A 26,176-nucleotide genomic window follows, 5' to 3' on the forward strand; every position below is an offset into this window, starting at 1 on the left:
CAGCTCACATGCTGGAGGAGTCCAGTAAAGGACACTCAAGGTAGACTAAACAGCTGGCTTAGACTACACACACACACATCCAGACCTCTAGTCATCTAGAGCTAATTGAGAAGGCTCAAGACACCCCAAGAGAGGCTGTCTACACTATCCAGAGCCACCACGCAAGTCTTGGACTTGACAGAGTCAGGGGGAAGACTGATCTGCAGTGGGTGAGAGTGGGAGGTACAGCTGATGAGAGTAATGTGCCCAGCTTGAAACCATTTCACCCCCACAAAAGCCCTTTCCCTGCTATCGGTCTGTCCATGAGTAGCGTGGACGTGGCTATGGGGTTTAGCCATGGGCTGGAGGTGCTTGTAGGCTCTGGTAGGACAGCCTGTGGGTTCACTTCTGATCGCATGATGAAGCAAGCCATGCGCACGTGACCAGGTATGCAGGCCTTGCTGTGAGCTTATGCTAGCTGGGCAGTTCAGAGGCCACGACTGGTCAATTACAGGATCAGTGTCTCCAGAAAGATGACTTGTCTCGTTTACCATGGATGGCTGCTTTGGGATGGCATAAGTGCCGTGTGTGAGCTGATGTCTCTTCAGTGACTGTGGGAAGAGTCTGTAGAATCTTTTAGAGCAGGTCCAGAGGAGGCCCATGAAAATGATCAGAGGGATGGAACACCTCTCCTATGAGGGAAAGCTGAGAGAAGTGCAGTTGTTCAGCCTGGAGAGGAGGAGGCTCTGGGGAGACCTTCTTGCGGCCTTCCGATACTTAAAGGAGACTTATAAGGAAGAGAGAGAAAGACTGTTTACCAGGGCCTGTAGGGACAAGATAAGGGGCAATGGCTTTAAACTGAAAGAGGGTAGGTTTAGATTGGACGCAAGGAAGAAATTTTTTCCCCCAGTGTTAAATGCTGCGTGTGACATCATATGGTATGGAATATCCCTTGGGTCAGTTGGGATCAGCTGTCCCGGCTGTGTCCTCTCCCAACTTCTTGTGCATCCCCAGCCTCCTCACTGGACGGGTGGTGTGAGAGGCAGAAAAGGCCTTGATGCTGCGTAAGCACTGCTCAGCAATAAAGAAAACAACCCTGAATTATCAACACTGTTTTCAGCACAAATCCAAAGCATAGCCCCATACCAGCTACTATGAAGAAAATTAACTCTGTCCAGGCCAAAACCAGCACAGCCTGCTCCACACCTCCTGCTCAAGAAGAGGAGGCAGATGACGCCATCTTCAGGCAGTTGGGGAAAGCCTCACCATCATAGGCCCTGGGAACCACGGGTGGGTTTTAGCACCTCAGCATCTGCCTCAGGGGCAAAACGGCCGGGCACAAGCAAACCAGGAAATGTCCTGCTCCTCCACACAGCTGTACACACACAAAAGCACACCCATACACACACCTGTGCCCACACAATGATGTACATGCAGACCGGTCACACACATTCATGCTCTCCTGCCCTCCCCCCGCAAAGAAGTCCCATGTTACAAGGAAAAGAAGAAAAATCCTCCAGTGCTAGAAGGTCCCAGCGGACCTTGGTGATCTCCTCAAGGGTCTGGGACCAGCCCCTGCCCTTGCAAAGGGAGCGGTGGCACAGTGACACACTCATGTGGCAGCAGAAGGGTGTGTGCCTGGGACAAGGCAGACTCCCCTCTGGCTACAGACACTGAGGCTGGGACATCAGAAGTGATGTAGTAGGGAACCTGTCTCTAGACTCACTTTAAGGTAAATGCCCTCTCTTCCAAAGGCAGAGAAGTGCAGACGCAACCTTACATTACAGAGCAGCTGGAAAAAATGGTTTGGCTACCCTGTGATTTTCCATGCATTCTTTTTCTTTTTTCCCCAGTTTGAATTGATGTGCTGGCCTTGTTTCTTCTTGTCTTTTGCATGCAGGTGCAGGTGGTGTAGTTGCCTGTAGTGAGAGGGAGCTGCCTGCAGCCTCCTCTGTTAACCTTGAGCTGGCTGAGTTGATCTTGCAGCCAAGATAGGCAAAAGAGTTTCTGCACAAAATAACAATACAAGAGTCATGACAGTGTATTTGCTTTACCTGGCAAGGTTTTGGTACTGAAGGGCTGCACGGATGGCTTCTGTGAGAAGATGGCAGAAAGAGCCAGTAGCAGCCGCCTCCAGGATGGACCCGCTGCTGGCCAAAGCTGAGCCCGTCAGCAACATTGGTAGTGCCTCTGTGATAACATATTTAAGAAAGGGGAAAAAGCAGTGTGCAGCAGCCAGAGGAGGAGTGAGAAAAGTGACAGCAACGACTCTGCAGACACCAAGGTCAGTGAAGACGGAAGGGGAGGAGGTGCTGCAGGAGCCACAGCAGAGATACCCCTGCAGCCCTGCAGAAGACAATGGTGACACAGCTTGTCCCCTGGCAACCCATGGAGGACTACGATGGAGCGGATATCCACTCTGCAGCCCACAGAGAACCTCGTAGCAAAGCAGGTGGAGATGGCCTGAAGGAAGTTGCAGCCTGTGGAGAACCCACACTGCAGCAGGCTTCTGGTAGAAACTGTGGCCCATGGAGAGGGGCCCACACAGGAGCAGGTTTTCTAGCTGGACGTGTGGCCCCACGGGCGACCCACACTGGAGAAGCCCATTCCTGAAGGACTGCAGCCCATGGAAAGGCCCCATGCTTGAGCAGTTCATGAAGAATGGCAGCCCATGGGAAGGCCCCATGTTGGAGAAGTTTGTGAAGGACTGTGTCTTGTGAGTGGGACCCCATCCTGGAGCAGGGGAAGGGCATGAGGAGGAAGGAACGGCAGAGATGAAGCAGTATGAACTGACCGCAACCCCCATGCCCCATCACCCTGTGCTGTTTGGGGGAAGGAAGTGGAAGAGTTAGGTAGGAGTGAAATTGAGCCTGGCCAGAAGGGAGGGGTGGGGGCAATTTGCTTCTAGGTTTGTTTCATTTTTCACTATCCTACTTTCTTGCAGTTAATTGGCAATAAATCAAATTAATTTCCCCAAGTCAAGTCTGGTTTTCCCATGACAGCAATTGGTAAGTAATCTCCTTGTCCTTATCTTGACCCACAAGCCTTTCATCGTATTTCGCCCCCCCGTCCTGTTGATGGAGGGGACTGAAAGAGCGGCTTGGTGGGCACCTGGCAGCCAGCCAAGGTCAATCTGCCTCAGACACATAAAGCAAAGAGAGGAAGCATAGAAGAGCAGTGTTGTTATGGCTGGAAGTACCAGAGATGTCCTGTCCCCCTTGTCCCATGCCCTGTAAAACAACGGTGGCAGAGAGATCACTAAACAGCCCAGTTCCTTGTGTGGTGTAGAAGAGAAGCAGGAGCTTTGGTGTGGCTGGAGGGCAGGGGCATCCAGCACTTCATGCTTGACGCTGCATGGCATGCGGTGAGGGGAAGCAGTCATGTGAGGCTCCATCCACATAATGGTTCTGCATGAGATAAAAGAAAGGAAGGATTTTCATGGACAACTTGGAAGGTGGAGTAGCAGCTATGGGCCATCCCAAGGGCTGTTCCCTTCTTTAGCCCTCTTCCCATTCCACAAAGCAAATCGTCTTCCGGAACTCAACACCACCCCCTGTCAGACCAGTGCAGCTCCAACCATAGCAAGAGGAACACTCTTCCTCAAGAGGTCATGTGGCTGCTGACCCCTGAGGGCCTCCTGCCTTTCTGGATGTTTGTGGGCAGAGGCACAGCAGGGCAAGGCCTGATCGTCACAGGCAGCAGAGCAGCCAGGGATGACTTCCTCAGCTCCATGAGAGAGTGCCCCAAAGAGGATCCACTGCAGGGTGTGGAGCCTCTCATTCCTCTGTGGATGGAGAAGAGTCTCCTTGTGCTCTCACCTCCCCCATCCACCCCACAGCAACATCCTTCTGCTTTGGCCGCTTGGCGAGTGTCCACAGGGGGAAGGACCACAGGGAGGCAAGGCTTGAATGCAGCAGAGCTTTAATGAGTCAAAAGAGGGCAACGAGTTCACTCCAAGTGGAGGACAGAAGTGCAGGGAGTGCTGGGGACAGCCGAGAGTCTGGAGTCCTTGGCCACGGGGAAGTTCCTGCATCATGCCTGCCCCGTGGAGGGAGAGGAGACAGATGGTCCCTACCAGGTTGGTGTTGGGGAGACGGTGTGGGCAAGGGGATAGGCAGCAAAAAGAAAAGGGAAAGGCAGGCAAAACCATTCAGGTATACTGAAAACAGCATCCAAAAGACGGATCCTCTGCCCAGCACCATGTTCTGAGTTCCTCAAAGTGTCACCCTGGGGCTTTTGCAGCATCTTTGTCTGGAGATGGGGCACCTCCTGCCTAGTAGCGTCTGGAAATGCCAGAGAGGTCACAGCACCCGGAGTTGATTGGCACTCCATCACAGCTGAGGATCCTGCCAACAGCAGCGGAGGTGGAGGAGCCCACAACGGTGTTCTGTGGGAAGGAGCTGAGGATGGGGCCGGGCAGGGTCACCACCACAGCCGGGGGCTCAATGACGACGGTGGAGTTCTGGCACTGCCTGACACAGGGCTCGTTGCAGCTGTTGGCCAGCGGGGTCGGGCCGCAGGGCCGGCATGGCAGGCACTGGTTGTAGCAGGACATGTCGTGGGGCTGGAGGTGCACCTGGGAGAGAAGCAGGGAGGAAGTAGAGCACAAGGGTGACTGAGGAGCAGCCTGGTTACCCTGTCACAAAGGAGCCAAGGCCCATAATGAGTGGGGAGCTGGAGGCTCGGCCAGAAGACACGCAGTCTTCATTGCCCTACAAAGAACTGCCTGACCCAGGGAGACTCTCTCCTAATTCCTAAACCAAAACACCCCTCGACCATGTCCCAGCCCCTCTCTAAGTAGTCCTTCTCCCTGCTTCCCCCTCTCAGGACAAGAAGATCCAAACCCCAGCACAGGCCAGAGCCAGTATCAACAGAGAGGTCCATCGAGGAGAGATCTCACTTTGGAAGAGAAGGAGAAGGGGCTTCAGACTCACCTGGTTCCCAAGGAGAAGGAGGCAAGAGGAGTGGATGAGAGAGCAGGGACTTGGGCTGACTTTTATACCTGCCCTTCATTGCTGCAGGACCAGAGGCACCCTTTGCAGAGGTAACAATTTTCTGACAAGCTCATCTTCAATGCAAACCATCGCAGCTAATGATATGGGCTGCGCTTTAGTTTCCTGCACTGCTGCCTTTTCATTTCCAGATTTGTTCCATGCCCATTCCCCAAAGAAGGCTTCTTCTGAGCAGCGGGATGAAAGGCCCAGGATTTTTAAGGCAGGAATGCAGCAGTGCAGGCAGAAGACGCAGCTCAAGCGCTGGACAGGTCCAGAGCAGGCAAGTGACATTAGCCTGGCTCACCCTGTTGGGGCTGTTTGAAGTGTCATTCTCAGGAAGGAGCTCCAGCAATGCTCAGCTGGACACCATGGCCTCCCGTGCATGAGGACGTGCCATGTCCTGGTCTTTCCTTCCCTCCTCAGCTCAACCTGATGGTCCATTCTTGTTCTTGCCTCCCCAGGTGTGTGCGTTGTGCTCCTAGGTTTTGACCCCCTCCTGCCTAACACTGCCCAGTCCCCAGGGGTCCTCAGCACGGTCCATGGTTCATGGTGTTCTTGCGTGTGTTCTTGTCTTGTGTGTACTTGTAAGCAGCCGGCTTTGTGTGGATGCACGTCGGAGCATATTTATGTGTACAATCCCAAGCTGGTGTGCATAAGCCTGTGTCTGTGTGTCCTTGTGTGTCCCTCATCACGAGGGAATATGCTGCTCATGGCAGGGACACTCTCCACTGCTCTCTCCAGGAGCACCGCAGAGCAGCAGGTTCCCAGGGTCAGGAGGAGCCTGAGTGCAGCTGAGTGGTGATGGCACCAGACTGCTAGAGAACTGTCCAGGGAAGAGGCACTGAAATGCAGCCACTGTCTCCTGAGCCCTCCTTTCCCTGCCCCTCCAAAGCTCACGCTCCGCTGCTGCTGATTTCAGGCCCCAACAAGGATGGTTTCACACCAGTTCTGATCCACAGTTTAATTCAGTGGAAACAATACTGGGAATACCTCAGCATGGCTGGCAGTGCTCTCTGCCTGCCTCTCCAGGCCAGGACACAGCAGCTCTCCCCAGCGCAAGAGTTCAAAAGGATGGGGATTGCTTTCTGGGGAAGGAGAAAGGCTGAGGAATCCTGCTGATCTTGCGCTGGCCATCCCTGAGTGGATCTGCTTCCAGTGCAGGGTCATTGGTGTCTGGGGTGGTGCACGACCACTCTCATGTCCGTGTCAAGGCCAAATGTACTTGTGCAGTTCATCGGCCTGGTGCTGTGTCAGGCAGGGACTGAGACCTTGGATCAAACAGGTACTGAATGAAAGGAACACGGATCCTGATATCCCTGTGCTGTGAGTGGAAGGACAGACCCTGTGGCCTGCACAGGAAAGGCAAAGAACTGGTGACTGCTTTGGACTTCAGCCCACAAGGACCTTCCTGCCCCACACTGGAATCTCAGTCTGAGAGCCCAGCAACCGCCCCTGGGAAGGAAGGGGCATTGGATTCGACACCGCATCCCCCAAAGCCAGCTGCTGTCCCACAGGGGTGTCCAGAACAGACCCTCTTTCTGACAAGGGCTGTGCACAGTGGGTAAATTTTCTGAGCCCATCTCCCTGCCTGAATGGCTGTCAGCCTGAGGCCAGGACCATCTTGGACTCAGTGCAGTCAAGTGCAGTAATTTGCCCGTTCCCTTTAGTGACCTCGGTGAGATCAGTGCCAGGCAGCTCTGCTGGGAGAGCTCAGCCAGGGCTGATTCCCCTCCTCGTGGGTCTGCTTTTGAGCTGAGGCTCTACTGCATCTGAGCGCCAGACTCATTGCTTCCTCGTCAGGTAACAGGCACCGTGGAAAAAGGGAAGGGCAGGGGAGGTGTGTACCTAGAGTTTAGCAAGACCTTTGACAGCCTCTCCCGTACTTCCTTGATGACCAAATTGGAGACGCATGGGTTCAGTTAGAGGATGACAAGGTGGGTGGAAAAATGGCTGCACTGCCAGGCTCAGAGAGTTGTGACCACGGTGCAAAGCCCAGCTGGCCAACACTTATGAGTGGGGTGTAGTAGTCGGGATCAGCAGTAGGACCAATACTCTTTAATGTTGTCAGGAGTGTCATGAGTGGGAACTCCCAGCAAGTCTGCGGATAACACCCAGCAGGGGGAATGGGCCTTAACTGTGAGACATGGCTCCTGTTTAGAGGACCTGGACAGGCTGGAGAAATGGGCTGACTGGAACCTCAAGAAGGCCAGACAGAGCAAGGGCAAAATTTTGCATCTGAGGGAGAAACCAGCCTAGGCAGTCATGCTTGCTGGCAGCTGCCTGCCTCGGAAGCAGATCCATAGAAAAGGACGTGGGGCTTTAGGAGAGACCCAGCTGAACATGAGACAGCAGCGTGCCTTTGCAGCAAACAGGACCAAGTGCATCCTGAGCTGTGTCAGTCAAAGTGTTGCCAGCAGGTCCAGGAAGGTGACCCTGCCCCTCTGGCCCTTGAGAGACCACAGCTGGAGTACTGCATCCAGGTTGGGGCTCCCTGGTCCAAGAAGGATATTGACATACTGAAGCGAGCCCAACAAAGACCACCAAGTCAGTTAGGGGGGCTGACAAAGATGACATGCGAGGAGAGGCTGAGAGACGTCAGCCTGCTCCTCTTGGACAAGACATGTCTCAGGGGAGAACTTCTTGCTTTCTACAACTACTTGCTGAGAGGACACAGAGAAGATGGACCTGATCTCTGGAAGTGCCCAGGAGATAGAACATGGGGAGTTCTGATTAAGCAATAGGCTACAAACAATAATGAGAAAAGGAACGTCTTTTGCAGGGAGGTTGTGCAATCGCCATCCTGGGAGGCGTTCAAGGCTGGACTGAATGTGACCCTGATCTAATGGGATTTGTTCCGAGCAGAGGGGTGCTCCGTATGACCTCTGCAGGTGCCTTCCGACCTGCGTTCTGACTCAGTGATTCCCCCTCTCCCCTGCCCCGAACCCTGCATGGCCATGGGCACATGTGTCCTCCCAGCCCCTTGGCCACAGCACAACTTTCAGGCACTGTGCCGGGAGTGCAGAGAGGCAGCTGAAGGGAGGGAGGCTCTCAGCCTCCTCCCTGCCAGCCGCAGGAAACCAGTGGCTGCTGCTGGCAGCCCCTGAGCTCGGAGACAGCTCCGGGAAGCGGGTCCATCTCCTGGGTCAGGGCCCTGCTGCTGTGCCAGGCTGCTGCTGGCGCTGCGCGGGCTGCTTCTTGCTGGGGAGGTGTCCTTGCCGGAGGAGCGGGAGAGGGCATTGCCCAGGAGACAAAGTGGTGCCCGTGCAGAGCCCCTGCGCCCTCGCAGCCCGGGCGAGACCCCGAGCGGCGCCGGCGCAGGGCTCAGCCCCGGGGCGGAGCTGGCGGAGGCGGCGGAGAGGAGGCGCCGCGGCCGGAGCAGAGAGCCGGGGCTGGCGGGGGGCAGCGAGGCGCGGGCGGCGGAGCGGCGGGATGCGGCGGTGCCGGGGCGCGGCGCTGGCGGCGCTGGCCGCGGTGCTCCTGGGTGCGCGGGGCTGGCGGGGGTGCACGGGGGCGGGGGCTGTGCCCGGGCTGTTCCTCTCCTTCTTCAGCGTGTCTTTCCCCCTGCCTGCCTCTCTGCCTTCCAAACCCCCCGAGTCTTCTCCCTATTTTGCCATCACCTCTGGGGGTACAAGCCTGCTTGCATGTACGCCTGCCCTTCCAGGCACCTGCTCTTTCCCCCGTGCATTTGGCAGGTCTTACTGCCCTGACTGTAGCCCTCTGCCCTTCACTGTAACAACCCGTCTCCCCATCTACTCTTCCTCTCCCCATCCATCCATCCACGCACCCAGCTTTTGACCAATCTCTCCGTGCACCTAGCATCGTTAAGCCCTCTTCCTACCCCGAGACCCCTCTCTCATCTCTCCGTTTCCTTCATGTCTGTTAGGTACAAGTTTGCTTTCCTGCACCACACCGTTATTGCATACATCCTCTCGTCCCCTTTGCATTCAGCATTTGTTCTTCTTCTGAATTCAACCCTTCATCCTTTGCTGCAACACACCCAACTCTCCTGTCTCCTCTCCCTCTCTCCATCCATCCATCCATCCGTTCATCCCTGCACCTGACTTTCATTCTAACTCTGCATGCATCAATTTCACATTCCCTCCCAGACTTCTCCCCTTGCTCCACACACCTGCCCCAGGACCACTCTCCATCCCTGTTGATGGGCACGCGTCGCCATCCGTTCCAGTCCAGCTCTGTCTCACTGCCACTGTTCCTGACTGTTTCTCTGGGAAAAGAGCCACCAGAGCTGCGCGATCTTTGGTGATCTTTGGTCTTTCCTTCTCCTTTCTCGGCAGTGGCTGTGGCCAGAGCCCAGGTGCAGCAGGAGGCGTCGGCAGAGACCACCGAGGGCACCGCCATCAGCATCAACTGCTCACACCCCAACAAACAGTTCACCGAGTATATCCACTGGTACCGTCAGCTCCCAGGCCGAGGCCCCGCATTCCTCGGGAGCACTCTTAAAGACTCCAAAGAGCTGCCGGACCTGCCGGGGCGGCTGTTGGTGGCGGCAGACCGCCGGTCCAGCGCCCTGCGGCTCGCCTGGCCCCGGCGCGGGGACGCGGCCGTGTATTACTGCGCCCTGAGAGACACGGGGAGAGGAGCCGGGGCTGCGGCCGGGCACGAACCGCCGCGGGCGGGGCCGGGCCTGCGGGGCGGGGCCGGGGGGACAGCCCCGGGCGGGTCCGCCAGGGGGCGCTGCCGCTCCGCCCGCCGGCACCGCCTCGCCCCGCCAGGCCCCGCCCAGCCCCGCCCGGCCCCGCCCAGCGGGCCCCGGGGCCCTTCCCCTGCCACCGGGCATTGTCATCAGCATCAGCACTGCCACCGGCGTCAAGTATCGCCATCGCAATCGTCATCCAGCTTCTTCTAGAATCATAGAATCATTTAGGTTGGAAAAGACCTTCAAGATCATCGAGTCCAACCATTAACCATGGCCACTAAACCATGTCCTGAAGTACCCTGTCCGCTCGCTTTTCGAATATCTCCAGGGATGGTGACTCAACCACCTCCCTGGGCAGCACATTCTTCCGAGCTTCTCCATTGTTTCCCACCACGGGATCTCTTCCGGTCCTCGGAAGCCATCCCGCAGAGTCAGGAGTTGGAGCCCAACACAGACACGAGACAATGACGTAGGGGTGACTGAAACCCTCAGGCTTTCTCCATAGGTCCCAGACCATGAGGCTGTTGTAGAGGATTTGGCTCCACACCAAATGCAGAGCCTTTTGGTGTGCAGGCGAAGTCCCAGAGGTGGGATGAAAGCTTGGACACGCCTGGTGTCCCAGACACACTGGGGGCTCAAGGGGTGCCAGGGTCATGTCTCAGAGGCAGTCAGAAAGAGAATTGCTATGTTTCCCAAAGGGGTCGAAGGTCTGAGGTTTGCTGAAGCTGAAAGCCGTCCACTGACCAGAAAGGTTTCTGTAGAGCTGGTCCCCAGGGAAGCCTGCATGGCTCTAGTAGCTCACTCAGCTGTTCAAGGTCCATGCTCCCGGGCTGCAGAAGCAGAGAGGAAAACCTGGTTTCTGCAACGGCAGAGGCCCCTGTCCTGAACTGGCAAAGGACGCCTTCTCCAGGCATTCCTTGGATGGGCTTCCAACAGGCCAGGTTGCATGCTTGCCTCAGTGGTGGTGTCTGGGAGCCCAGGGCAGCACAAGCAGCTGTGCCCTTGTAGGAAATCAGACCAACTGCACTCTGAGATGTCTTTTTAAAAGGGTAGCCAGCCGGGGAAGTGATCCTTCTCCTCTGTCACTCATGAGGCCATGCCTGGGGTCTTTTTATTTCTCACTTCTTTTTGACCCTGAAAATTCTCAAGTACTGGAATGCACTGTTCACAGCTATTTTACAGGCTCTGGCCTTGGAAATTTTCCAGGCATGACAGGCACAGCCCTGAGCAGCCTGATCTAATGAGACCTGCTCTGAGCAGGGACTTGGAGTGGGTGATCTGCAGAGGCCCTGTCCAACCTAAATTGTGCTATGGTAAGAGTAAAAATAGTGCGGCTACAAGGCTTTGTTAAAGGCTACAAGAAAGGAGAGGTCAAATGCAGATCCTACTTGTATTGAGGAAACCGAGAACGGAAGGGTTATGGTCAAGTGAAAGGACTGTTTATTTGCATTTGAGTGGGTTTTTTTTCCCCAACAAGCTTTTCAGAAGCTGATTTATGAGATTTATGAGATGGGATGGGCAGTGTGGCTGGAAACATCGTTTGTTGGTTCCTGAGATATCTTCTCCTGAAGAGAGGGAGAAAGTCCACAGTGCCTGGAGGGGCTGAGTGGGACGGTTGGTGTCTGCAGGGTTTGGGGTTGTTGACCATTGTGTTTGTGAGAGCTGCAGCCTTGGGGTGTGCTGAGAGGAGCTTGGGGCACCATACAGGAGCCAGGAGAGGCCAACTCAACCGTGGTCTTGAGGTTGGTGAAACAGGAGGCACGAGGCATCAGAGAAAGAGAGACTCCCAAGATGTTGCACAGGAGGATGTGCCAGTGAGCTTGGTCACCAGGTGCATGTCTATCCCCCCTTAAGCCCTGACCTTGGAAAAGCAAAGGTGGTGTCTGCAGGAGCAACACATGTCACTGCTGGAGGAGGGAGGACCACAGCATGGGCAATTCAAGCGTGCTAAGGAGAAGCATCTTGTCTTCCCTGTTTCACTCTTTGTTGCCCTTGCCGAGTCATTTCCGGCAGGTGTGCTCTCTCAGGGCTCTTGGTGGGGACGTGTGGCTTTTCTGAGTCTCTCTCACACATGCAGGAGGATTGGTCTCAGCATGCACCTCGGGTATCTCATCCTCGCTGCTTTCCTGAGGCAACCACTAGGTAAGCACTGGCTTTGACTGGAGGCTTGATTCCTCTTCCCCCCAGGAGACCCTCACCCCCTCAACAGTTCTCTGCAGGGAGCTGCTCTTGAAGTAAGGGCAAATGTTGGGAAACATCAGATCACACGGGTGGTTTTGCACCTGCTTTCTCAAGATGCAGTTGCCGATGGGAAAGGAAAATGAGACCAAGAAGCAGCTTCTCCTCTCCTGATCATCTTAGACCCCTGCCCTTCCTTTTCTCTTGCCAACCATCCACCTCTCTCTGCCTCTCTCTGCTGATCTGTCTGGGCCCAGCGTTTCACAGACATATGACTGCAGAAGCTCTTTTCTGTCTCAGCAGTACCTGTTTTCTGACGCACAGGACTTTTGAAAGGTGATGCAGGGACATGAAAGCTCTCTCATCCCACTCTCATTCTTAGGGTGTCCCAGGATCTCTCCTGGCTGGCACATGTCATGCAGCATGCCCTGGCTATCCATTCCTCCAGTGTGATTGCAATGCCAGGGCTTCCTTTTCCCTCCCTTCCCTTAACCTTGGAGCCTTTTGAGAGCACAGGGAATGGGGAGCAGGATGAAACTTCTCACAGGAGTTCCCACGTCCCTCACCCTGCTGGAGGTGTCCTGGAGCCAGCACAGGAAGGCCAGGCACTACAGGCTCTTCCCTGGAGCCTCCAGGCAGCAGGCGAGTGAGGATGGAAGACCTGGGTGAAAGCACAGCTCTCTCTGGGGGCATCCCTGTGGGAGGTTATTGGCATTACAGTGCTCTGGGATCCATGCTGAGCTGAGGTCTCAGACCTCCTGCCCAATGACACTCACCACCTTGCTGTTCCCACCCATGGGGGTCTTGCTGCAGAGCAAGACACAGGGAACTTTCTCCTCTGGCACTATGCATCCCCTCTTGTGCCTCCCCTCTTGTTTTGCATCTCGGAGCCTTTCCCTGCACAGCTGCTGACCCTTGCTTTCTTCCAGGCACCATGGGGCAGACCACCGTCACCCAGCAAGAAGGACAAGTCACAGTCAAGGAGAGAGACACCTTCCAGACCACCTGCACCTACCAGGACACTAACTTTTATGGATTGCTCTGGTACCAGCAGAGGAAAGGCCAAGCCCCACAGCTTATCTCAAATCAGGCAGCAGCTGGCCCCAGGCAGAGTGGCCGTTTCACCACGTTGCTGAACACGACGGGGAAAAACAGCCTTCTCCGTCTGGAGGAAGTCGAGGTCTCTGACGCTGCCTTGTACCTCTGTGCTGTGCAAGACACCCTGGTGCAGGAAGCTTCCTTGGCTGTGCAACAAGCCAGGGGAGAGAGGGCATTGGTTTGTGTGAGGCTGAGCTTGGGGGAAGGGGCCCTCAGCTCTCCCCTGGCAGTGTCGCTTGCCCTGTACACCCAGAGCTCTGCAGGTCAAAATCCCCTTCCAGGAGAGGACAGTGTCAGTGGCTTGAGAGGAAGAAGAAGGTGGTGAATGAGTCTCAGGTTCCCTCATATTCACCGCACGTTATGTGGTGATTCTGCCCATGGCTTTGGAGAAGTGATGGGCAATGTAGGAGGTTGGCCCTGTCTCCCACCCTCCCCTTCCTCTGGAAATGATGAAAAGTTCACTTGCGTCCTCACCTTCTCCCCCCACAACCAAAGGCAATGCCTTTCGTCCTTGGCACCACGAGACAATGTCCACCAAGAAAAGGAGTACGTGGAGGCAGAGGCTGTGATGCGGAAAGCTTTAATAACTCTGAAGAGGGAAGGGAGTTCAATTCTAGAGAAGGCTGCCGGTGCAGGGAGAGCAATAGCAGCTGCTGAAAGTCTGCGCCCGTTGCCCATGGTGGAGATCCTGCAGGACATCTGTTTGCTTGCACCGCAGAGAGAGCAGGGTCAGCAGATGCCCCAGGTTGGGTCTGGAGATCTTACGGCCCAGAAGAACAAAAGAAGACAAGAAAGAGATCGGAGGTAGTGGAAGGCAGGGGATTTAGACATTGGCCATGTTTTCAGAGGGCCTCCGCTGCCCTCCTTTGGAAGGGCAGCACTGGATGTTCAGCCTCTCTGAAATGAATGGCCAGGAGTTCCGTCCTCACTTCAGCATCAGCTGCTGGTTTTGGGGTGGTCCTTGTCTGGGCTGTCACCAGGGGCTTTAGCAGGGGGGGCACCTTCTGCCACAGTAGCGGCTGGTGATGCAGGAGAGGTCACAGCACCCAGAGTTGATGGGCACCCCGTCACAGCTGAGGATGCTGCCAACGGCAGCGGAGGTGGAGGAGCCCACAACGGTGTTCTGCGGGAAGGAGCTGAGGATGGGGCCGGGCAGGGTCACCACCACGGGAGAGGGCTGGATGACGACGGTGGAGTTCTGGCACTGCCTGACACAGGGCTCATTGCAGCTGTTGGCCAGTGGAGTCGGGCCACAAGGCTGGCAGGGCTGGCACTGGTTGTAGCAGGACATATCTCAGGTCCAGAAGTTTACCTGGGACAGAGGGTAGAGAAGAATCACAGCACGGGTACATGCGAGAAGCCGTCTGCCATGAGTCCACCAGCAAAGTCAAAGGCACCTGCTGAGCTGGGAGGTAGAAGCTGGGCAGTGAGGCCAAAGGGTTTCTGAGCTCTATCCAGACACGGTACTGCAGAGTGTCACCAGGCCCAAAGGAGCGTCTGACTATCTCTTAAAAGTTGAGCCTCCTCAGCCAAGTCCCAGACACTCTCTGAGTGAGACCTTCACCTTTCTTCCCCCTCCCATGACAAGCAGCACCATGACCCAGCATAGGGTTGAGGAGCATGCATCTGCAGGAGCAGAAAGTAACATGAGGAAAGGCTTTTAGACTCACCTGGTTCCCAAGGAGAAGGACCTGAGAGAGGTGGATGAGAGAGCAAGGAGCTGGGCTGGCTTTTATGGTGGCCCTGACCTGCCCCAGGCCCAGAGGGAGCTTCTACGGAAGTGACAATTTTCTAAGGTGCTCATGAAGAACGGAAAACATCCCAGCTAATGATGTGGGCTGGGTGGTTGTTTTCCCGGATGACACCTTTTCATTTCCTGGCTTATGCCATACCCATTCCCTCATGGAGACTTCTTCTGAGTGCTGGGATCGAGAGGCTCCAGGATTTGCAGGACAGGAATGCGACGTTGCTGGCAGAAGACTCAGTTTGGGTGCCGGATGGGTGCAGTGCAGGCAAATGATGTTGGCCTGGGGCACGCTGGTGGGGTTGCCTGTGGCCACGTTCACAGGAACGGCCCAGCTGCTCCCAGCCCTGCAACCCTTGGCTGGTCACCCAAGGGCTTCCCTGTGTGAGGACGTGCCGTGTCTTTCTTTTTCTCTTCCTCCCAACTTGCTCCAATGTTCACTTGTGGTCAGCTTCCCAGGCAGGTGGGCTGCACTGCTGGGTTTCAATCCTCTTCCTCCTAAACCTGCCCTCTGGAGAAATTTGTTGGCCTCTTTTGGCATCTTACTGTCAGGGGATTACAGGGATCACAAGGGCCCTTAATGCAAACTGTTTTTCTGAGCATGCTGGGCCCGTGAACACATCTTCCACAAGGGTAGAAGATGACCACCTGGAAGGCACTTCTCGGTTACTGCAGCCCCCTCCAGGGCAAGAGGCGGTTGAACACAGTGAGGTTGTTTCCCTGCAGAGGCTGCCTGCTGCACTCCCAGGTCCTGAAGGAGCACTTGAGAGTCCATTTTGGTCCCCACTCAGAAATGCAGCAGGAGTTGAAGGAGGCGGAAGTTCGCCCCATGGCTTCCATGGAGCATGTCAGGCACTCACCCTGACCCTAACCCTCTGGGTGATCTTCTAAAATAGTTGTTTAACCTTAAACAAGAGCTGAACCACATTCAGGATTATGCTAGTTCCTACCAATAGGACCATACTGGTCTCAACATCCCAGGGGTTTTCAAATTTTCCAAAATTCTCAAACGCCATTGTAACTAGACTGGGGAAGAAAGGTGTCTCACCCATAGATTGGCTCTCTGAGGAGGAAGGGTGAATGGTGTAAGTATTAATAGCTTCCCACAGATGGCTCCCAAAGTATAGAGGTGACAACAATGCTGAGTGCAAACACCGGATTAGTCCCACAACCGATAATTTTATCCTACCATAAGCCAGTATTGCACAATACATCAAAGCGAAAACCTTAATCTACCGCCCACGGATGATAAGCAGCAGCACAGGGACTACATACAGCAAGTGAGGTGATGCATAACAGAACTCTAAAAACAAGTGCCACAACTCTAAGAACTCATAAATCAACATAGTGACCAGCGACTCTTAGACCAATGTAATAAATGCTTGTAACAAATTCATTTTAACAAGCGCTGGTTAGGGTTGTCATTATCTCAACCCTTCGAGCCCCACATTAGGCACCAAAAGGACTGTCGTGGTTTAACCTCAGCCAGCAACTAAGCACCAGGCAGCCGCTCACTCACTTCCCCCCCACCCCAGTGGGATGGGGGAGGAAATCGGGAAAAGAAGTAAACTCATGGGTTGGGATAAGAACAGTTTAATAGAACAGAAAGGAAGAAACTAATAATGATAATGGTAACACTAATAAAATGACAATAGAAATACTAAAAAGGATTGGAATATGCAAGTGATGCACAATGCAATTGCTCACCACCCGCCAACAGATGGCCTGTTAGTTCCTGAGCAGCGATCCCCCCGCCTCCACTCCCCCCAGTTTATATACTAGACGTGATGTCCCATGGTACGGAACACCCCGTTGGCCAGTTTGGGTCAGCTGCCCTGGCTGTGTCCTGTGCCAATTTCTTGTGCCCCTCCAGCTTTCTCTCTGGCTGGGCATCAGAAGCTGAAAAATCCTTGACTTTATGCTAAACATTACTTAGCAACAACTGAAAACATCAGTGTGTTATCAACATTCTTCTCACACCGAACTCAAAAACATAGCACTGTACCAGCTACTAGGAAGACAATTATCTATCCCAGCTGAAACCAGGACACAGGGCCTGTAGTGACAGAAGGGGTAATGGTTTTAAAGTGAAAAAGGGTAGACTTAGATTGGACATAAGGAAGAAATCTTTTTTTATTAGGGTGGTGAGACTCTGGAACAGGTTGCCCAGAGACATTGTGGACGCCCCATCCTTGGAATTTTTCAAGGTCAGGTTGGACAGGACTTTGAGCAACATGAAAACTGAGCAGAGCGCAGTAGTGATGGAACCAGAACTGACTCCAGTATGCAACAGTCCAACGGTGCACACCATCCTCCTGCTGCATCCAATGTCACCTGCTCGTCACGCCACACTGAAGCCCAATCCTGCTCTGCCAACTAAGAGGACTTTATGCCGTCCCTTCTGCCCAGAAGACTGGCATGACAGATGGAGCCCAGAGTTGGGAACTAAATGAACTCAATGAACTTTTTATGGACATGACCCATAAACTAAAGGAATGATATCTCTCTGTGTGTATACACATACATCTCTCTCTCTCTCTCTCTCTTATAGGAAGGAAAAAGCGGTGACGATTGACCAGGATGTAACTGAAGGTATGGGAACTAAGCATGATGTCAATGGTATGGAATAAGGGGTGGATACTGTCCTGGTTTCAGCTGGGATAGAGTTAATTGTCTTCCTAGTAGCTGGTACAGTGCTATGGTTTTGAGTTCAGTGTGAGAACTCTCCTTCTCAACAGAGGAAAATAACTCCTGCTTTTCCAGAAGAAAACAAGAGAGGAGTGGAAAAGTCCCTGGAGACTCCTAAGGACTACTTGTTGCTTAGGAAGTGCCTGATAATGTGCATGCACGGTATTGGAAGAATGCACAAGTTCTTCCCGGTTAAGTAGGGCAGCACAAGCATTTTTCTTCCTGGGAAAACCAGGGAAGTTTTGTATACAAAGGAGATGTCATTAAGGGGTCCAGTCTGTTTGATTTAGTCCAATGTGTCCTTCAGTCTTGTGGCCCATCTAGCCTGAGAACACCTAGAGACTGGAATGTTTTTATGGAAACCTATGACGAATGCCCCATCTTCTGTCATAGGACCACAACCAGGTTCTCTGGGGACAACTAAAAGTAACCGAGGAGGGCTGAGAAGCACTACACACAGCACCCTATGAAGTTTACTGTTGAAACTAAAATATTCATAGAATCATGGAATCATAGCATGGTTTAGGTTGGAAGGGACCTTTAAAAGGTAATCTAGTCCAACCCCTTCTGCCATGGAGGGGTTTGTATTCACAAAATCTTCAAACTGTTTTGTCTGTTAGTGTCCACTTAAAAAACATGGGGTGAGGTGGGACAGGCTGGGCTGGGCTGAGCTTGAAGAGCACACACTCAGCCTTGCAGTTGGGTTGTAAGTTTTATTTACAGAATACATTTCTGATAATTGCTGCAAGCAATGCTGGTCTGGGTCTTCTAAAACATACTTTGAGTAGCTGTGGTCATGGGGAAAGATCTATCTTCATATTTTTCAAAACACATCAGCATCTGATCATTTTGTACTAGATTGTTGGAATACAGTTTTAAAACCTGTTTAAAAGGTAATCTGTTGTTACAGTGATGTAGAAAAAAGACACTGTGATAGCCACACGTGTCCTGGGTTTGGCTGGAACAGAGTTAATTTTCACAAGAAGCTGGGAGGGGACACAGCAAGGATAGGTGGCCCGACTTAGCCAAGAGGATATTTGGTACCACGTGATGTCATGCTCAGTATATAAACTGGGGGAGTTGGCCGGGGGGAGGGGGGATTCTGGGCTCAGGAACGGACAGGGCATGGGGTTCCAGGTGGTGAGCAATTGCATTGTGCATCGCTTGCTTCGTATATTCTTCTATCGGTATTATTGTTTTTATTATTTCTTCTCTCCTCGTGTTGTCCTAGTAAACTGTCCTTATCTCAGCCCACAAGGTTTTTCTCTTTTGCTTCCGAACCTCCTCTGCATCCCACCAGGGGGGAGGAGTGAGCAAGTGGCCATGTGATGCTTAGTTGCTGGCTGTGCCTAAACCACGACAGCAGTCCACGGAGAGGTATACTGCAGTTGCTTCCTCTGCAAAGCACTGTCCATAGCATTGTGTTATAAAAAGGCCATGACGCCTTCAGGAAAGAGAGCACTCTTTGGAGGGTAAGCACATGAGTCAAAAAACTCTGTGTAGTGCTGGTGTGCCAAGAGAAGTGCTAGCCGGTGCTCTCCAGGCTGGTTATGAGGATGTGTATTCACCACCACGCTCACGGGTCTTGGATAAGCATGGGCCCGAGGGAGACGGTTGCTCGGGTAAACACCTAGAAATGTTTGCCTGGTGTAGGGCTCTGCTGAGAACAAACAAGAGCTTGGTCCACCTCAGACTTCTGTCTGAGACAGGAGATAATTCTACCCCCAAAGCATCTACCGATCATTGCCGTAATTTAGGCAAGAGATGTGTAGGAGGTCTCAGTCCCAGGGTCAGAGCTAGTGCTGGGGCTCAGACCAAGGCCAGACTCAAGAGAGGACAAGGTGAAGGCTCCAGCCAGTGACTGCCGTGGACTATCTAGGAGCCTGGCCAGGCCAGGAGGATAACAGTAGCCCAAGCCAGACACAGGCACAGATAGGGCAGAGCTGGGCAGGCCTGCGCTAGGCCAGAGCTCTCATAGTAGACGGTGGGCCAGGAACCGAGCCAGAGCTGGGACCCATGGTTGCACTGGGTCTAGGTAGGCTTGGTCCTGATGCTCATTGTCCCTGTGTTACCACCTAATTCAGCACTGCCTCCCACAGAACCCAGCCTGGGGACAGCTGCCCCCCGTCCTCACCCCACGTAGGAATCACTCTGTCCCCTGTGCTGGTCCTGTGGTGTTGGTGGTGTGTGAGGTCTGTGTGAGGGCAAACCCCCACACCACAGGGTCCCAGAGTCTGCAGCTGTGGGAAGGCCTTGGCCTGCATGTAGGGAGCAGGGGTGCCGCACAGAGCACAAGGGCCACTTCAGCCTCAGGGCTCTGGGAATGCTGAAGGAACTTGGTGCCTGGGGGAAGGCACTCCGACATGTGTCCTACGGTTGCACTGGTGTGTGCCCTGTGCCGTTCAGGGACAGGTCACGGATGCTGCTGATTGCAGAATCAGGTCCCACTGTCACTGCCATGTCTTCCCAGAGCTGGGGATATCTCCTCTCACATGGCACCTTTCCAGACCAGAGTTGGGTTGTGGCACTTGTGAGGCTGTAGAGTTCCTGGGCCTGAAGAAAGCTGCTCCTTGCTGGGGGAACACAAGGCACCAAAGAGCATCCATGTGTGATTGACCACCAGTCACTGTCTTGGGCCTGCCTTCACCCAAGGGGGTGGTTGGTTCACAGGGACAGGGGACTCCAGTGTGTGGCCTGCTGTAGCTGATACCAATACTAACTTGTGAACACCTCAGCCCTACACATGTAGGCAAGAGGTGGGCCATGCCAGATGCTGTGCTGAAGGGTGATAGGGCTGCACAGGGAAGCTGTCCCTGCTGCCCATGCCCAGGCGTGCTGGCCATGACCCCTCGATTGGCTGATGGAGTGAAGGAGCGGGCAGAGTAGGGACTGTGGGCCATCCCCAAGGCTATTTACCCCTTCCCAATTCCTGCCATCCTTTGGCAACATTGTCTCCTGAGCCTCCTTGCCCAGCACAGCTCCAGCCAAAGCAAGAGGAGCACTCTTCCCCAAGAGCTTGTGGGACTGCTGACATCCCTGGGACTACCCACATGCCCACAGTAATTCTCCTGAGGACAGCAGTTGTCAGGATTCCTGTTCACATGACATGCTCCAGGGCCAAGGGAGTATTTCTGAGCAGAGTCGCAGCAAGGCAAGGCGTGATGGTCATTGGCTGTGGAGTAACTAGGGTTGTCTCGCTCAGCTTCAAGAGGCCTTGCCCGAAAGAGGACTCGCTGCAGTGTGTCCCACCCTCCAATGCCTCTAGGAGTGAGGAAGGGTCCCCCTCTGCCCCCACCAAATTCCCCTCCAAAGCAATGGCTTTGACCCTCAGCAGTCAGTAGGCAGCTGGAAAGAGCACCCAAGGGGCACAGGTAGGGTTGCAGCAATTTTTTAATGACTCTAAAGAGGGAAATGGGGTCACTCCAAGGGGAGGCCCCCAGTGCAGGAAGGAGCAGGAGCAGCCAAGAATCTGTTCCCCTTTTCCTGTGGCAGAGTTGCCACCGGCCATCTGTTGACCTGCCTGGCAAAAGGGAGACAGCCTAGCAGGTCACTCCAGGCTGGTTTCTGGGGTCCTCAGAGCAGGCTTTGAGGGGAGCACAAGACAACAAAGAAAAGAGAGAAAAAGGGTGAGTGGAAGAGAGGAAAGGTAGACATTGGCCATGTTTTCAGAGAGCCCAGGCTTGTCCCTTCCACGCTGCCCTTGCAGGGCAAGCCAGAGGTGACCAGCTAGTCTGAAAACAACAGCATGAATTTTGATCCTCTGTCCAGCAGCATCTTCTGGGTTCCTAGGAGTCCTTATCGGAGGCCGTTGCCAGCATCTTTAGCAGGGGGGGCACCTTCTACCGCAGTAGCGGCTGGTGATGCAGGAGAGGTCACAGCACCCAGAGTTGATGGGCACTCCGTCACAGCTGAGGATGCTGCCAACAGCAGCGGAGGTGGAGGAGCCCACAACGGTGTTCTGCGGGAAGGAGCTGAGGATGGGGCCGGGCAGGGTCACCACCACGGGAGAGGGCTCAATGACGACGGTGGAGTTCTGGCACTGCCTGACACAGGGCTCGTTGCAGCTGTTGGCCAGCGGGGTCGGGCCGCAGGGCTTGCAGGGCTGGCACTGGTCACAGCAGGACATGTCTTGGGGCTGGAGGTGTACCTGGGAGAGAGGGCAGGGAGGAAGCAAAACATGGGGAGGCGTGAGGAGCATTCTGTCACCACACCACGAGGGAGCCAAAGAAGATGCAGGGCCGGGAGATGGAGGCTGTGCAGAGATGTCTGAGGGCTTCTTGGCCTCGTCCTGCCAGGGCCCAGAAATAGCCATGAGCTCCCATGCGGCTACTGCCTAGCCCTGAGTCCAGAAGGCACCTGAGTACAGTCTCAGACTCCCTCCATGTCTAACCTTCTCCCCGCTTCCCTCTCCCATGACAAGCAGCCCCATGATGTGGCATAGAACCAAGCTGGTGTCAGCTGAGGGGCCCGTTGAGGTGAGACCTGCCTTTAGAGAAAGCAGAGAAGGAGAAGGGGGTTGAGACTCACCTGACTCCCAAGGAGATGGAGGCAAGAGAAGTGGATGAGAGAGTGAGGAGCTGGGCTGGCTTTTATCATGGACCTTTGCTGCCCCAGGCTGCCAGAGGCATCCCTTGCAGAGGTGATTCTTTTCTGACAAGCTCATCTTGAATGCAAAACGTCTCACCTAATGCTATAGGCTGTGTTTTGGCTCCCTGAATTGCTGTCGTTTCATTTCCTGCTTTATGCCAGGCACATTCCCCAGTGACGGCATCTTTTGTGTGACAGGATGAGAGGCCCAAGCATTTCCGGAGCAAAACACGTCAGCGTGGGCAGAGGACTCAGCTCACATGCTGGAGGAGTCCCGTAAAGGACACTCAAGGTAGACTAAACAGCTGGCTTAGACTACACACACACACATCCAGACCTCTAGTCATCTAGAGCTAATTGAGAAGGCTCAAGACACCCCAAGAGAGACTGTCTACACTATCCAGAGCCACCACGCAAGTCTTGGACTTGACAGAGTCAGGGGGAAGACTGATCTGCAGTGGGTGAGAGTGGGAGGTGCAGTTGATGAGAGTAATGTGCCCAGCTTGAAACCATTTCACCCCCACAAAAGCCCTTTCCCTGCTATCGGTCTGTCCGTGAGTAGCGTGGACGTGGCTATGGGGTTTAGCCATGGGCTGGAGGTGCTTGTAGGCTCTGGTAGGACAGCCTGTGGGTTCACTTCTGATCGCATGATGAAGCAAGCCATGCGCACGTGACCAGGTATGCAGGCCTTGCTGTGAGCTTATGCTAGCTGGGCAGTTCAGAGGCCACGACTGGTCAATTACAGGATCAGTGTCTCCAGAAAGATGACTTGTCTCGTTTACCATGGATGTCTGCTTTGGGATGGCATAAGTGCCGTGTGTGAGCTGATGTCTCTCCAGTGACTGTGGGAAGAGTCTGTAGAATCTTTTAGAGCAGGTCCAGAGGAGGCCCATGAAAATGGTCAGAGGGATGGAACACCTCTCCTATGAGGGAAAGCTGAGAGAAGTGCAGTTGTTCAGCCTGGAGAGGAGAAGGCTCTGGGGAGACCTTCTTGCGGCCTTCCGATACTTAAAGGAGACTTATAAGGAAGAGAGAGAAAGACTGTTTACCAGGGCCTGTAGGGACAAGATAAGGGGCAATGGCTTTAAACTGAAAGAGGGTAGGTTTAGATTGGACGCAAGGAAGAAATTTTTTCCCCCAGTGTTAAATGCTGCGTGTGACATCATATGGTATGGAATATCCCTTGGTCAGTTGGGGTCAGCTGTCCCGGCTGTGTCCTCTCCCAACTTCTTGTGCATCCCCAGCCTCCTCACTGGACGGGTGGTGTGAGAGGCAGAAAAGGCCTTGATGCTGCGTAAGCACTGCTCAGCAATAATGAAAACATCCCTGAATTATCAACACTGTTTTCAGCACAAATCCAAAGCATAGCCCCATACCAGCTACTATGAAGAAAATTAACCCTGTCCAGGCCAAAACCAGCACAGCCTGCTCCACACCTCCTGCTCAAGAAGAGGAGGCAGATGACGCCACCTTCAGGCAGTTGGGGAAAGCCTCACCATCATAGGCCCTGGGAACCACGGGTGGGTTTTAGCACCTCAGCATCTGCCTCAGGGGCAAAACGGCCGGGCACAAGCAAACCAGGAAATGTCCTGCTCCTCCACACAGCTGTACACACACAAAAGCACACCCATACACACACCTGTGCCCACACAATGATGTACATGCAGACCGGTCACACACATTCATGCTCTCCTGCCCTCCCCCCGCAAAGAAGTCCCATGTTACAAGGAAAAGAAGAAAAATCCTCCAGTGCTAGAAGGTCCCAGCGGACCTTGGTGATCTCCTCAAGGGTCTGGGACCAGCCCCTGCCCTTGCAAAGGGAGCGGTGGCACAGTGACACACTCATGTGGCAGCAGAAGGGTGTGTGCCTGGGACAAGGCAGACTCCCCTCTGGCTACAGACACTGAGGCTGGGACATCAGAAGTGATGTAGTAGGGAACCTGTCTCTAGACTCACTTTAAGGTAAATGCCCTCTCTTCCAAAGGCAGAGAAGTGCAGACGCAACCTTACATTACAGAGCAGCTGGAAAAAATGGTTTGGCTACCCTGTGATTTTCCATGCATTCTTTTTCTTTTTTCCCCAGTTTGAATTGATGTGCTGGCCTTGTTTCTTCTTGTCTTTTGCATGCAGGTGCAGGTGGTGTAGTTGCCTGTAGTGAGAAGGAGCTGGCTGCAGCCTCCTCTGTTAACCTTGAGCTGGCTGAGTTGATCTTGCAGCCAAGACAGGCAAAAGAGTTTCTGCACAAAATAACAATACAAGAGTCATGACAGTGTATTTGCTTTACCTGGCAAGGTTTTGGTACTGAAGGGCTGCACGGATGGCTTCTGTGAGAAGATGGCAGAAAGAGCCAGTAGCAGCCGCCTCCAGGATGGACCCGCTGCTGGCCAAAGCTGAGCCCGTCAGCAACATTGGTAGTGCCTCTGTGATAACATATTTAAGAAAGGGGAAAAAGCAGTGTGCAGCAGCCAGAGGAGGAGTGAGAAAAGTGACAGCAACGACTCTGCAGACACCAAGGTCAGTGAAGACGGAAGGGGAGGAGGTGCTGCAGGAGCTACAGCAGAGATACCCCTGCAGCCCTGCAGAAGACAATGGTGACACAGCTTGTCCCCTGGCAACCCATGGAGGACTACGATGGAGCGGATATCCACTCTGCAGCCCACAGAGAACCTCGTAGCAAAGCAGGTGGAGATGGCCTGAAGGAAGTTGCAGCCTGTGGAGAACCCACACTGCAGCAGGCTTCTGGTAGAAACTGTGGCCCATGGAGAGGGGCCCACACAGGAGCAGGTTTTCTAGCTGGACGTGTGGCCCCATGGGCGACCCACACTGGAGACGCTCATTCCTGAAGGACTGCAGCCCATGGAAAGGCCCCATGCTTGAGCAGTTCATGAAGAATGGCAGCCCATGGGAAGGCCCCATGTTGGAGAAGTTTGTGAAGGACTGTGTCTTGTGGGTGGGACCCCATCCTGGAGCAGGGGAAGGGCATGAGGAGGAAGGAGCGGCAGAGATGAAGCAGTATGAACTGACCGCAACCCCCATGCCCCATCACCCTGTGCTGTTTGGGGGGAGGAAGTGGAAGAGTTAGGTAGGAGTGAAGTTGAGCCTGGCCAGAAGGGAGGGGTGGGGGCAATTTGCTTCTAGTTTTGTTTCATTTTTCACTATCCTACTCTCTTGCAGTTAATTGGCAGTAAATCAAATTAATTTCCCCAAGTCAAGTCTGGTTTTCCCATGACAGCAATTGGTAAGTAATCTCCTTGTCCTTATCTTGACCCACAAGCCTTTCATCGTATTTCGCCCCCCCGTCCTGTTGATGGAGGGGACTGAAAGAGCGGCTTGGTGGGCACCTGGCAGCCAGCCAAGGTCAATCTGCCTCAGACACATAAAGCAAAGAGAGGAAGCATAGAAGAGCAGTGTTGTTATGGCTGGAAGTACCAGAGATGTCCTGTCCCCCTTGTCCCATGCCCTGTAAAACAACGGTGGCAGAGAGATCACTAAACAGCCCAGTTCCTTGTGTGGTGTAGAAGAGAAGCAGGAGCTTTGGTGTGGCTGGAGGGCAGGGGCATCCAGCACTTCATGCTTGACGCTGCATGGCATGCGGTGAGGGGAAGCAGTCATGTGAGGCTCCATCCACATAATGGTTCTGCATGAGATAAAAGAAAGGAAGGATTTTCATGGACAACTTGGAAGGTGGAGTAGCAGCTATGGGCCATCCCAAGGGCTGTTCCCTTCTTTAGCCCTCTTCCCATTCCACAAAGCAAATCGTCTTCCGGAACTCAACACCACCCCCTGTCAGACCAGTGCAGCTCCAACCATAGCAAGAGGAACACTCTTCCTCAAGAGGTCATGTGGCTGCTGACCCCTGAGGGCCTCCTGCCTTTCTGGATGTTTGTGGGCAGAGGCACAGCAGGGCAAGGCCTGATCGTCACAGGCAGCAGAGCAGCCAGGGATGACTTCCTCAGCTCCATGAGAGAGTGCCCCAAAGAGGATCCACTGCAGGGTGTGGAGCCTCTCATTCCTCTGTGGATGGAGAAGAGTCTCCTTGTGCTCTCACCTCCCCCATCCACCCCACAGCAACATCCTTCTGCTTTGGCCGCTTGGCGAGTGTCCACAGGGGGAAGGACCACAGGGAGGCAAGGCTTGAATGCAGCAGAGCTTTAATGAGTCAAAAGAGGGCAACGAGTTCACTCCAAGTGGAGGACAGAAGTGCAGGGAGTGCTGGGGACAGCCGAGAGTCTGGAGTCCTTGGCCACGGGG

At 54.0% G+C, this 26,176-nt stretch overlaps 2 protein-coding genes and 1 pseudogene across 2 annotated transcripts; all 3 read right to left on the minus strand.

The window, feature by feature from the left end:
* Window positions 1-4,252: 4,252 nt before the first annotated feature.
* LOC138686030 (feather keratin Cos2-3-like) lies at window positions 4,253-9,375 on the minus strand. Its single transcript, XM_069786842.1, has 2 exons — window positions 9,103-9,375; window positions 4,253-4,555 (listed from the first exon to the last, which is right to left on the minus strand). The coding sequence occupies exons 1-2, from the start codon at window positions 9,148-9,150 to the stop codon at window positions 4,253-4,255; spliced, it is 351 nt and encodes a 116-aa protein (XP_069642943.1). The 5' UTR covers window positions 9,151-9,375.
* A 4,516-nt stretch (window positions 9,376-13,891) lies between these two features.
* Window positions 13,892-14,710, minus strand: LOC138686032 (feather keratin Cos2-3-like; annotated as a pseudogene).
* A 6,448-nt stretch (window positions 14,711-21,158) lies between these two features.
* Window positions 21,159-21,955, minus strand: LOC138686033 (feather keratin Cos1-1/Cos1-3/Cos2-1-like). The gene is made up of 2 exons (XM_069786845.1): window positions 21,866-21,955; window positions 21,159-21,485 (listed from the first exon to the last, which is right to left on the minus strand). The coding sequence occupies exons 1-2, from the start codon at window positions 21,932-21,934 to the stop codon at window positions 21,159-21,161; spliced, it is 396 nt and encodes a 131-aa protein (XP_069642946.1). The 5' UTR covers window positions 21,935-21,955.
* Between the last annotated feature and the right edge of the window lie 4,221 nt (window positions 21,956-26,176).

This window comes from Haliaeetus albicilla, chromosome 7 (genome assembly GCF_947461875.1).
Source record: "Haliaeetus albicilla chromosome 7, bHalAlb1.1, whole genome shotgun sequence".
NCBI lineage: Eukaryota > Metazoa > Chordata > Aves > Accipitriformes > Accipitridae > Haliaeetus > Haliaeetus albicilla.

Coding starts and splice junctions, on each gene's coding strand:
- LOC138686030 (XM_069786842.1), bottom strand. CDS start 9,150: ATGGCGACGCGTGCCCATCAACAGGGATGGAGAGTGGTCCTGGGGCAG. Junction 4,556..9,102: donor GGAGAGTGGTCCTGGGGCAG/GTGTGTGGAGCA, acceptor CTTCTCTCCCAG/GTGCACCTCCAGCCCCACGA.
- LOC138686033 (XM_069786845.1), bottom strand. CDS start 21,934: ATGATAAAAGCCAGCCCAGCTCCTCACTCTCTCATCCACTTCTCTTGC. Junction 21,486..21,865: donor TCCATCTCCTTGGGAGTCAG/GTGAGTCTCAAC, acceptor CCTCTCTCCCAG/GTACACCTCCAGCCCCAAGA.